General features: G+C 42.2%; 4 protein-coding genes across 5 annotated transcripts; all 4 read right to left on the reverse strand.

Annotated features, from left to right (window-relative positions):
* Nucleotides 1-489: 489 nt before the first annotated feature.
* LOC106341405 (cytochrome P450 710A1-like) lies at nucleotides 490-2,045 on the reverse strand. Its single transcript, XM_013780176.1, has one exon. It carries the CDS (start codon nucleotides 1,984-1,986, stop codon nucleotides 490-492), a length of 1,497 nt encoding a protein of 498 aa, XP_013635630.1. The 5' UTR covers nucleotides 1,987-2,045.
* LOC106339100 (cytochrome P450 710A1-like) lies at nucleotides 2,035-3,098 on the reverse strand. The gene has a single exon (XM_013777916.1). It carries the CDS (start codon nucleotides 3,037-3,039, stop codon nucleotides 2,035-2,037), a length of 1,005 nt encoding a protein of 334 aa, XP_013633370.1. The 5' UTR covers nucleotides 3,040-3,098.
* Nucleotides 3,099-5,987: 2,889 nt separating this feature from the next.
* On the reverse strand, nucleotides 5,988-6,761 carry LOC106339921 (ribosomal protein S14, mitochondrial). Of its 2 annotated transcripts, none has more exons than XM_013778788.1 (2): nucleotides 6,183-6,761; nucleotides 5,988-6,099 (listed from the first exon to the last, which is right to left on the reverse strand). In XM_013778788.1, exon 1 carries the CDS (start codon nucleotides 6,659-6,661, stop codon nucleotides 6,206-6,208), a length of 456 nt encoding a protein of 151 aa, XP_013634242.1. In that variant the 5' UTR covers nucleotides 6,662-6,761; the 3' UTR covers nucleotides 5,988-6,099; nucleotides 6,183-6,205. The 2 variants fall into 2 exon arrangements, with proteins under 2 accessions (XP_013634242.1, XP_013634244.1); XM_013778790.1 differs by having other exon boundaries at nucleotides 6,179-6,761.
* A 938-nt stretch (nucleotides 6,762-7,699) lies between these two features.
* Nucleotides 7,700-8,713, reverse strand: LOC106340742. Its single transcript, XM_013779588.1, has 4 exons — nucleotides 8,427-8,713; nucleotides 8,185-8,333; nucleotides 8,025-8,102; nucleotides 7,700-7,938 (listed from the first exon to the last, which is right to left on the reverse strand). The coding sequence occupies exons 2-4, from the start codon at nucleotides 8,212-8,214 to the stop codon at nucleotides 7,708-7,710; spliced, it is 339 nt and encodes a 112-aa protein (XP_013635042.1). The 5' UTR covers nucleotides 8,215-8,333; nucleotides 8,427-8,713; the 3' UTR covers nucleotides 7,700-7,707.
* Between the last annotated feature and the right edge of the window lie 3,927 nt (nucleotides 8,714-12,640).

Genomic DNA, 12,640 nt, shown 5'->3' on the forward strand with positions numbered 1-12,640 from the left:
TGAACCGGCTTGTTGATTTGGTGGTCAGCCAATTCATCTTTGTGTGTTGTTTGGTGGTTAGCCAACACATTCATTCATTCTTGGGTGGTTAGCCTTAGATCGTGGGTATATCAAGAGTCATTCCGCATCTCTTGACGATCCATTCATTCCATTCCAGTTCCAGAAGTGCCATCGCCTTCTCGGTTCATATCAAACACCCGGCCAAAGCCATCCTTCCCGTTTTGGGCGTATCAGGGTGGGCGAAGTTGGTCATGTTTATGTTTTGATTTGGGAAATTTTTGTCGGGCTTGTAATCGGACCTTAATACCCGTTATCGGGATGATTAATATATATTTAAAAAAAAAAAAAAAAAAACATATGAAAAGCAATTACACCCCTTATCAAATTCACGTGCCTCTCTTCGAGAAACACATCACAAACAATGATAAAATCACACACTTCACTTTAACAAACAATAAATAAATCTTTTAAAAGAATATTGTTACCAAATCAATTTAACGGCAAGTCGGGAAACGCTGCAACACGCCTCGATAAAACCACCGTGCAACCATCCTTAGGCGATATCGTGGGACAGTATACAATCTCATCGCAGCCGTCTGATCGAACCCTCTTGAAATCCAACAGCGTCGAGAACATTGCGATGAACAGCACGAGATGGTTCAAGGCGTAACGCTGACCCACACACTGGTGCGGACCCCATCCAAACGCTAGGAAATTGCGTTTAAACGCCTGATCTTCTTTCCTAGCCTCGCTAAACCGATCCGGATCGAACCGGTCCGGTTCAGTAAACCCTTGGAACGAGGAGTCGAAAACCGAGGGAAAGACAATTGTACCTTTTGGGATAGTGTACGAGGTAGTGAGAGGAAAGTCTTTAGCAGAGACGTGTGGGACCATTGTCGCTGGCGGTCGGAATCTCACTACCTCACGCGCCACGCAGCGCGTGTACTTCATCTCCGCGAGCTGATCGACTGTTATCAACGCGTTGGAGTCATGCTGCCATATCCTCGCGACTTCCTCTCTCACTCTTCTCAGGACCTCCGGATGAGAATCAAGAAGTCCAACCGCCCAGAGAAGCGATGACGTGGACGCGTCTTGCGCGGCGAAGAGGAAGTCGAAGAGGAAGCCGCCGATCTCTTCGTCGCCGGAGTGCGGCGGCGCGGGACTCTCCTCGACGATGGCCTGCATCCAGAAGTCAATCAAGCACGTCGGCTCTTCCCCCGCCGCCATCCTCGCTTTCGACTTTCCCGCGCAGACGGCGAGTGTATCCGCCAGCCTAGTCACCGCGCGGCGAGCTTCGCCGAAGGCGAACCCTGGAAGGTCTATCGGTAAGGCCATGGATCCGAGGGTGAAGATATTGTAATCCGTACGGAACATGTTTCTTGCTTCTTTGTCAAGGTACGGTCCGACGAAAACTGTCTGAGAGGTTTCTAGGTTAAGTTCACGGACTAGGTTTCGCAGCGACACGGGTCCTGACTCGCCGGAGAATGTTTCCTCCCACCGGCGTAGATGACGGAGGATAACTAACTGCTGGAGGGTAGTGTAGGTTGAGAGTGCTTTTGGGGTGAAGTTGGGAGCAAGCTGGCGACGAACTGATTTATGATCCTCACCGAACATGTAGATGAGGTTGTGATCACCGAATAGCTTCTTGCCGAAGGGATGTCCCACGAGGTGGAAAGCATCGGGACGGACGTTGGAGAAGATTTGGTGGGAGAGCTCTGTGTCTCTGATGTATACGATGAATTTTCCGATGAGGTAGTTGGCGGAGAGGCCGGGGGAGGTTCCGGCCGTTGCGGATTGCTTGTCCCAGAAGGTAGTGGGGTCAGTGACGAGAGAGACGGCGCTTCCGATGATGGGAGGGACAAAGAAAGGGCCAGGGATGTTACGTTTCTTGACATGGTAAGAGAGTTGCTCTAGGAAAAGGAAGAGAAGCAATGCTGAGGCTATGTATGGTGCGAGAGAGACTAATATGGAAACAGATATAATCATCTTTGTTTGTGATATAATTGTTCTCCAAGAGTCGGTTCTTGAATGAGTTTATGCTGTGTAGTATATATATATGCAAATGGTTGATAATTTTTTAGAGAAAGAGGGGTTTGCTTTGTCTTCTTGCCTTAATTTCTTTTGTCTTTCTTGGTGTTCTTGTGTTGTTTGGTGGGTTTTGAAGAATTTTCTAAGAGGTTTTGGGAAACTGGATTGAAGGAGTTTGCAATCGGGACTCTCCTCGACGATGGCCTGCATCCAGAAGTCAATCAAGCACGTCGGCTCTTCCCCCGCCGCCATCCTCGCTTTCGACTTTCCCGCGCAGACGGCGAGTGTATCCGCCAGCCTAGTCACCGCGCGGCGAGCTTCGCCGAAGGCGAACCCTGGAAGGTCTATCGGTAAGGCCATGGATCCGAGGGTGAAGATATTGTAATCCGTACGGAACATGTTTCTTGCTTCTTTGTCAAGGTACGGTCCGACGAAAACTGTCTGAGAGGTTTCTAGGTTAAGTTCACGGACTAGGTTTCGCAGCGACACGGGTCCTGACTCGCCGGAGAATGTTTCCTCCCACCGGCGTAGATGACGGAGGATAACTAACTGCTGGAGGGCAGTGTAGGTTGAGAGTGCTTTTGGGGTGAAGTTGGGAGCAAGCTGGCGACGAACTGATTTATGATCCTCACCGAACATGTAGATGAGGTTGTGATCACCGAATAGCTTCTTGCCGAAGGGATGTCCCACGAGGTGGAAAGCATCGGGACGGACGTTGGAGAAGATTTGGTGGGAGAGCTCTGTGTCTCTGATGTATACGATGAATTTTCCGATGAGGTAGTTGGCGGAGAGGCCGGGGGAGGTTCCGGCCGTTGCGGATTGCTTGTCCCAGAAGGTAGTGGGGTCAGTGACGAGAGAGACGGCGCTTCCGATGATGGGAGGGACAAAGAAAGGGCCAGGGATGTTACGTTTCTTGACATGGTAAGAGAGTTGCTCTAGGAAAAGGAAGAGAAGCAATGCTGAGGCTATGTATGGTGCGAGAGAGACTAATATGGAAACAGATATAATCATCTTTGTTTGTGATATAATTGTTCTCCAAGAGTCGGTTCTTGAATGAGTTTATGCTGTGTAGTATATATATATGCAAATGGTTGATAATTTTTTAGAGAAAGAGGGGTTTGCTTTGTCTTCTTGCCTTAATTTCTTTTGTCTTTCTTGGTGTTCTTGTGTTGTTTGGTGGGTTTTGAAGAATTTTCTAAGAGGTTTTGGGAAACTGGATTGAAGGAGTTTGCAATAGTATTGGGACAAGAAGACTTTCAGAATGTCTTCTCTGATCTTCATATTTTGTGTTCTTATAGAGACTCACAAGGGGGAAACATTCTGAATTCACTCCTGTTTGATTTGAACGTGATCTTGGCGTTTCTATTAATATATTGCGTTGTCAAAAAACTTGGATCTGCGAAAATTTGGATTTTTTCAATAAATATATTTTTTTAGTTTTGATATCAACAGATGGTTTGTTCTCAAAGAACTAATGCAGTGTTTATTTCAAAAGCTCATTGACCTTCCAAAAAGAATGGTTTGGATGCTAATATCCTATAAGGTTAGCGACTTTATATTATTAAAAAGGAATTTGATTTCAGCCAAGAGAACAGTGGAAACTGTATTTTCTCAATTTTGTTTGAATGGTAATATTACACATTGTTTAGACAACTAAAGCTTTTCATGTTCGTTTATATATTCAAAAGGAAAAAAATCGATAAGCATAAACAAATCGGTCATATACATGCAGACTAATTTAAGAAAAGCATTCCACAAGAATTTCTGATCTAGTGTTAATAATAGTAATAAATAATAACAATATGAACTGTTTAAGCGTGTCCGAACTGATAACAATAAAAGCACCTGCATGTGTCCAGCACAATTTCTAGGTTATGCACCTCCCAAGTTACGTGCAGCGCAATTCGAGTAAGAATTGAAGTTATTTATTCCAACCAAATCACATAAATGATAAACTTAGTATAACAGCTGCATTTGAGTTTTCTGACACTCAAACCCCGATTATAAACTTAGTATACGACATAATCTATGCATTAGTTTTCTATAAAAACTGGTTACTCCGTTAATTTAAAAGGAGATCCAGTCTTTTTCAACAAAAGCTGCAGACTTTGTCGATTTTATTTTGAACAATCACATTTTTACGATTCTTTTCATCAAAATCTTCCCCCCAACAAGCAATGAAATACATTAAAAATCCTATTTTCTTTCATAATCTTCCAATTTTGTTTATATTACAAGGTCAATGTGATATAATATTTGCTAGACGACATTACACGGATGTTACAAAAAAAAATGCATATTTATGTTTGGATACATATAGTTTAGTATATGAACCAAATTTGGAGTTTTATTACAATACTAGCTATTTTTTAGTACTCCTTCCGTTTCATTAAGTGTCGTTGTAGAGAAATTTTTTCGTTACAAAATAAGTGTCGTTTTCGATTTTCAATGCAAAATTTATTAATTTTATGCAATAATTTATTTTTCTATTGGTTGAAATATGGTTAGGTGTATAGGTAATTGTGTTTTTATATAGGAAATATATAAAATTAATTGTTTATTTAATCTGTGTGTACAATGTCAAAATGACACTTAATATAAAACAAAGAGAGTATAAAGTAATCATGGCAAGCTTTCTTTACGTACATGACAACAATACATGCGGATACGACGTCAACCATAAATATGTACTCTGAGTAAACGTGTAGGATTTTAATTGTGTTTACGTAATTACTTGGTGACTTAATAGTTTTCTATAACCCTTCGATTACACAATCATATATTTTATAAATAATTGCAAAACGTTTAGTTATTCTTTTGACTATCTGGCTTCAGGTTGAAGTATCTAAAGCACATCACAACTTTTTGTTGTTGATAACCCGGGTATCCAGCGGGCCAAGGTCCAACCGACTAGTCCTCTGTGAACTTGTTTACTGGCGCCACACAGATCCAGTTATTCGCAATGGAAATTAGATATCTATGTCGACTGACTACACAAACGGATAAATCTGAATTTTTTAGGTTTACACAGTGTTTAGCAACTTTCTAGGCCCACTGCACCACTCGACCACGGTTGTGTGGTTAGCACATTACAACTTAGTCAAGAAAAGAATCACATTACATGATTTCTTTTAATTCAAACATTCTTGCGTATTGGTTTTTTTCTATTTTATTCATTCTCTTTTGAATACGTAATTGCCTTTCAACTTTGAAGAATCACTTGGTATTATGAATTTATGATGATATCTATTAGTAGTCAATGAACGTTATTAGCTAAGGTAAGAGTTGATGTCACAAGAAAGAAGAGCTAATGTAAGAAGAGTTCAGGTTTAAAAGAGAGAGCTCTATATCTTTCCATATTTGACGACTTTCGAAGTTTCTAATCTATTTTCTTCATGAATCTTGAGAATTGTTTAGATAAGGGTGGTCAAAAACAATCATATCCTAACATTATCGGTTAGGATATATATCACAACTCTTGTGCTGCTGTTTTCTTGAGACTTGAAAACATTTCATTGACGACTCAAATGCTTTTAGAGAGAATTTTTGTAATCTTAGAAGCTGAGCTATCTCTCAAGTGCCTTATGTTTTATTCATATAAATAATAACAACACTGGGCAGCTAAAATGATGTACTGTATACCCTCATAGAACAAGCTTAAGGGTTTACTTATAGCCAGATTTTGTTTAACAATCCCAAATAGCAACAAAAACATACAATACAAGGCAACTTTCATATGAATCTATTTCTGTTATTGGTGTTTTAGTCAGTAATTCTTCTCTTCTACTCAGTAACTTTTGACCAAACAAACGCTACGCCACAAAGAAATTTCACAAATCCTTAACGAGATCATAAAAAAAAAGACCAACACTTGGCAAAACAAGAGCTGAAAAGAATGTCATGGTGTGTATCTTATTCAAAGAGAATCTGCTAGAATAACTTCATAATCCTGAACGAGATCATAAACAAAAGAGCAGCACTTTGTGTTATAACCAAACTAAGTTCTGTAATGGATTACACCAACATAAAACAACAGCTACGTTGGTAAACTGCATTTGATTCCTTGCTGCCCTGCAACAAAAAAAAATCATTCCATCATCATCATTACTATTCTAATGAGAAACACAAAGCTAATTTGTAACACACTTACTTACTTGTGGTTCGGTCACATGCCCACCTACCAAGACGACTTCTTTATACCCATCAATTCACCTTTATTAGCCAACCCACGGAAACAGATACGAGACATCCGAAACAGCTCCGTCACGGACCTAGACCGACCAGTGAACACACACCGATTCCTTATCCTCGTGAACGCACTGTTCCTCGGCAACTTCGACAGCTTGTAACGATTCTTCTCCCTCATTTCGCTAGGGAGCTCCGGATCCTTGCAGAACGCCTTGTAGAGCTTCCTCCTCAGCTCGAACCTCGCCGCGAGCAGCCTGCGTCTGTGATCGGCGCTGTTTCGCTTCACTCCTTGCTCCGTGCCGCTGTGCTTCGACGCCGGTTTGGTAAGCGTCGTCGAGATTTGTCTGGTTTGGATTTGATTGAGATAGTTCGGAGGTTTGATTTGGGAGAAGGAGCGTTGGCAGTAGGAGGATACGTTTGTTAGGAGTCCTCGGAGATTGGCCATTGGTATCCGGAGATTTAGATCGCACCGCCGCGGGATTTGGTTAGGGTTTCTGTCGGAACGATTCAGAGCGCTGTGCTTGCTTCTTCTTCTTCTTCGCAAATGGTGAAGCTGGTTTTGGGCCTGCTCAATTTGGGCTTAGTTGGGCCATGTTATTCTGAATACTTTTATTTTTGGTTTTGACTTCTGAGAGTACGGTTTCGGTTAGACCATCACCAATCCATACCTATTTTTCCTCTATAATTCCCACAAAAATAGAGTAACTCTATTATATGGTAAGTTTTGCTCTAATAATTTACTCTATAATAGAGTTACTCTATTTTTATGAGAATTATAGAGGAAAAAATAGGTATGGGTTAGAGATGCCCTTAGGCTTCAACATTTTATCGGGACCTGAAAATCCCCGAACCAGAACCGTAAATTTCGGATCTAGGTTCTACTAGAGATCCGATCAGATACCAAAATACCCAAAAATTTTAGTATATATTAAGTATATTTGGATATTTGGGTATATTTTGATATCACAGATTTTTTTTTGAAGTTTTGGGTTTTGGTATTCAGATATAGTTTTGGTAAAATTTTAGATTTTAATAAATATAAGTTAGGTATTTGAATAAAATCTCGAATATTTTTAGATCACCAGGCCAGGTTTCGAATAAAAATTCAGATATTTTTTTTAGTATTTTTTGGTTTTCTGGGAAATATAAACAAAATTACATGTATTGTAGGCATATGAATCATAAATTCGAAATGATCCGGATCTAATAGGAACTGACACAAACCTAAACCGACAATTTTTAAGTAACTAGTTGGGGTCAAATGTTTAGGATTCGAAATACGTGAACCCGGTAGAAAGTGACCTTAACCTGACCCGAAGACCCAACCTAGATCACTGGGAGGTTCTGACAAAATATTCTCAAAATATGATAAACAATATATATATATATATGTGTGTGTATATCTGCTTTTCTAATGTACCAAATCTTTTAATCATTTCTTGAAATTATTGAATATATATATCTTCCATCATTTTATCTTGGTTGTCAATGTCAGTGTTGTTTGTCTAGTGGAGTTGAGTTTTCAATATTTATTTTCGTGCTGTCTTGGATTTCTGACTTGAGAGACTCCAGCACTTTCTTGAACTCATCAAATGTGACTTCATGAGTCTCACACTCTTCTGAGCTTCCAGGCCATTGTAGACCGATCTGAATCTCCCTGAACCTGTTGAATGTCTCCTCCACTTGCTTCTCAGGATGTCCACTAAGATACTGGATTATAGCCTTGAGACATAAACACCACTTGATAGTTAGCGAGAAAAAATGGAAATTAAACCTAGTTAAAGGGATTATTATACTACATGACTTGCCTGGTAAAGAGGACGTCTTGCATCTGTTATGACTTCATCCTCTAAACATTTACATTTTAAAGCCTCTTCAATGTTTCCCTATATTTTATAAAATTAGTTAGAGAGAGTGAAAAAAGTATACGTAGTTTTATTTACGTTGAAAATTAATTTAGAAGCAAACCAAGTAGATCAACATCTCCACAAGCAACATTTCAATCTCATAAGCCTCATGACCTCTCTCTCTTCTTTTCTTGCTTTCTCTAATGCTTTCTTTAATATCTCCGCTCCTTTTGCTTCATTTCCACTCATTTCCATCTTCACAATGTCTCTCTGCAAGAAGGAGAATAATTAGGGTTTTGATGGCTGCAAATTTGATCACACAAAGAAAAAGAGAGAGAAGATTTTGTATGTAATTAAATCAACCTGAAGCAACTCAAAATCCGGCTTTTCCTTGGAAAGCAAGGATTCAAATTCGATTTCAGCATTTGCAAGGGAAGAAGTATCAGCACTATATGAGTGCAAATCAAGCAATCTCTTCAATGCCAACTTTCCTCCTCGAATAGCCCCCACTGAAACAGATCTTGAGAGGGTATTCTGAGCCCTTCCACTTCTTCTTGAAGAAGCCTCCTTGCTAGTGTTTTTAACATTATCATCTCTTCTTTTTTCAACAAGGCTTTTACATATACTATTTTTGCTATCTGGAATATCAGTGTTTTAAAAACAAAGTCATCTATTTTTTCTCTCGCGACAAGACCGACGAATTTCTGATTCTCCATGCTCGCTTTCGGTTCGTGCCCTCCCGCCTCAGTCGGAGACCTCTCCCGACCTCCACCCTCCCCCCTGACCCCCCTGACCCCTTCCATTCCTCCCCCCTGGCCTCCTCCCCTATCTCTTCCCTTCTGTCCCCATCCACTGTCCTTCCTCCCCGCGCAAACTCGCCGGAATCTGGAGTTCTTCCTCTTCCCCGTCCCTCTACCTGTCCAATTGGTGTATCAGCTGCTGATCTCCTTGCCTCTTTCCTCATTACCCCAAAATCTACTGTTCAAATCCCTAGTTCGGGTACTGTTCAAATACCAAAATCTGCTTCTGCTCCTACTAATCAGTTACCTTCTTCCGCTACTCTGGTGGAGGAAATTTCTACTGGCCTCTTGGGCTCCTCTCCTTCTCTCACTACTCAGAGAGATCCCCCTATCCCTGGCGGTTTTCCTAACCCTCTTCCTCCCCAATCTACTGCTACGTGGGCTGATAAAGCTAGATACGCTTCTGATAAAATACTAAAGAGAATGTCTACTACTCCTCCTCTAATCTCTCCAGAGGGAATACCTCGTGTGGTGATTCCGGATGAGGTTTTCGAAAGAGGAGCTCTGCAACACAAGGATTTCGTTGTGGGCCGATTTTTTGGTAGAGTTCCAGCTTTCAAAACTATCCAAAATGTCCTAAACTACTTATGGGGTAAAGGAAACAAGCTGGAAATTCACATGATTCAGTCTACTCGGTCGATGATTGTGCGAATACCAAGTGATTATATAAGAGACAAGGTCTTAAAAAAGCGCATATGGTATATCGACACAGCCATGTTCCATGTTGCTCAGTGGTCGGATGGAGAGGTCGCAGACACTTCTTCACTACAAACTATCCCGATTTGGGCCCATCTGATTGGGGTGCCTTTTGATCTTATGACAAATGAAGGACTAGGCTGGATAGCTGATGCACTTGGAGACCCAAAGGAGATGGATGATTGGAGAAAAAACCTTTCTAGTCTCTCGGTGGCTCACGTGAAAGTCGAAGCCGATGCCACAAAGCCTTTTCCGACTGTTCTGGAGCTGGCTCGACAGAGTGGTGCTATGTTTAGAGTGGAAGTGGAGTACCCTTGGCTCCCTCCATCCTGTTCTCATTGCAAAGGGCTTGGGCACATTTTAAAAGACTGTCTCAAGATCACAAGGCAATGGGTTCCTGTCAACAAATCGAAAGAAACTCAAGATCCCAATAATAACCAGGATCCAGTTGTTGTCACTGTCCTTGAACCAATGGCTGAGGATCCACTCATCGATAATCCTAGTGTTTCCGCTGGAATTTCCCCAGTAGCTCAAGCCTCCCCATCTGTTCCATTAGGTGATCCTCATCCAGTGTCTGTTGCCATGGATGTAGATCCTGTCATCTCTCCTCCAGCTTCGCCACCTCACCCCGTGCCTCACTCCACCCTTTCCCCCCCTAACACTCACCCTCCTCCTACCCCTTCCCCAACCTCTCCCCCCTCCCCTACCACTCCAAAATCCCCAATGTCCCCGTATCTTCCCCCCCAAAACTATATCTTGGCTCTGGCTGCAACTGTAATGCCTAAGTCTTCGGTTAAGCCTCCTTCTATTAATCCTAATGCAATCCTACCAGCGCCTGCTGCTCTTATCTCCCTTCCTCCAGTACCTGAGGATGACTCTGTGTCTCAGACGCCTTATCTGATCTCAACTGATCTTGTTGCTTTCCCTCTTCTGACCTCAGCTAAATGGGAGTCACCAAAAAGAAAGAAAAAACAGTTTGCAAAACTAACCACCCATCTTCCTCCGATAAAAAATCCCAGCTACTACAATCCTTTTGCGCCCCTCTCAAACTCCTCTATCTCAAAGCCTCCCCTCCTCTCGCCAACCGCCCCTTCAACCTCTCTACCCTCTGACAAAGCTCCTTTTCACCCTCCTCTTGATACAAACCTTTCACATCTCTCATCACCCAGTTACCCCTCTACTGACCCTACTCTTGACGAATCTTACCTTGTTGTGGGTGCTCTCCTTCCCCAAGGAGTGCCTCCAAACAATCTTTAATGTGTACAAATCTATTTTTTTGGAATGTCCGAGGTATAAACGACTCGGCTAAGCACCGACCTTTTGCGCAATGGCTCTCATCTCATCAGCCATTTATAGGTGCCCTTTTGGAAACCCATATAAAAGAACCAAACTTGAATCAGTTACTATCTACCCTTTGTCCGGGATGGAGATACATCTCAAACCACAACACTGATGAGGATGGTAGGATTATTATTATTTGGAAGGACTCAGTCTCGGTCCAAGAGATCCACCAAACAAGGCAGTCTCTCACCTGTAGGATCACCCTCCAAACTGGTCAGCATTTCTTCTTCTCGGCTATATACGCTTCAAACATTAGAGAAGAGAGGCTTGACCTTTGGAGTGGTTTGGTTGAGGTTCAGCAAACCTACTATTTGGAAGATCAGAGCTGGTTGATAGGAGGAGATCTAAACCAGATAATTCACCATGCTGAGCACTCCTCTCCAACAGTAAATCATCTTACTGCTGATATGGTGGAGCTAAGGGACTTTCTCCTGGACATTGGAATCGAGGACCTCCGATTTCAGGGCAATGCCCGAATCTGGACCAACAAAAGTCCGGAAAATCCGGTTACAAAGAAGCTAGACAGAGCTATGGTGAACAATCAGTGGATCATGAATTTCCCTAACAGCATAGCCACCTTCCTCCCCCATGAATTCTCAGACCACTCACCATGTGTTGTAAACCTTGCCTGCCCCCTCCCAACCTCTGGTACTAAGCCCTTTAAATTCTTCAACCACCTTACTAGCCACCCTAACTTCTTATCTTCGACTGGGGCTGCATGGACTCTGGCCGGAAGCAAAGCATTTGATCTATCTTCGCTGGGTTTCAAACTAAAAAATATTAAGCGTTCCCTTAAAACACTTCACCATGAGAGTTTCTCTGATATTCAAAAAAGAGTGTGTGAGGCTAATAATTTATTGAAACTGGTGCAGGTACAAGCTATGGCGGCTCCATCTACTACCTTATTTAACGAGGAGAGATAACTCCAAGAAAAGCAAAAATCGAGGGTGAACTGGCTCAGACTAGGCGACCATAACACACCTTTCTATCAGAGCGTCGCAGCGGCCCGTGCATCTCAAAATGCTATCAGGACGATAACCCTCTCAGATGGCACAATCATTACAGACCCGGATCTTATCAGTACTGCAGCTATCGCTCACTTTCAAACTATCCTGGCCCCTCAAGTTCTACATACTATCTCAGCTTCTCACAACTGGCTGCAAGAACTGCACACTCTCTCATGTTCGGACCACCACCGCCAGCTCATGTCTACCGCTCCAACACAAGCAGAAATTGCAAATATCTTAAAGAAGCTTAACCCCAAAATATCTCCAGGACCAGATGGCTTTACATCTGCTTTCTTCAAGTCAGCCTGGCCTATAGTGGGAAGTGAAGTTCTGCAGGCCATCTCAAGATTTTTCATCTCCAACTTCTTGCCTCTCTCTACCAATGCCACTATTCTCACTTTGGTTCCAAAAAATCCCGGTGCTACGTTCATTGAGGACTACAGGCCAATTTCTTGTTCTAACACCACCTATAAGACGATCTCAAGACTACTGGTGAAGAGACTGAAGCTTATACTTCCTTCGTTCATCCTGCCAAATCAGACTGCGTTTGTCCAAGGCAGGTTGTTGATTGAGAATACTCTGCTCGCTTCTGAGATTGTCCAAGGTTACCATAGGAGGGGAGGACAAAAGAGGATCACTATCAAGGTAGACATTGCAAAAGCTTTCGATACTGTTAGATGGGAGTTTCTTTTCGCTTGCTTGAGGAGCTACAACATTCCGGAGGCGCTGATTC

This window comes from Brassica oleracea, chromosome C4 (genome assembly GCF_000695525.1).
Source record: "Brassica oleracea var. oleracea cultivar TO1000 chromosome C4, BOL, whole genome shotgun sequence".
NCBI classification, from domain to species: Eukaryota; Viridiplantae; Streptophyta; class Magnoliopsida; order Brassicales; family Brassicaceae; genus Brassica; species Brassica oleracea.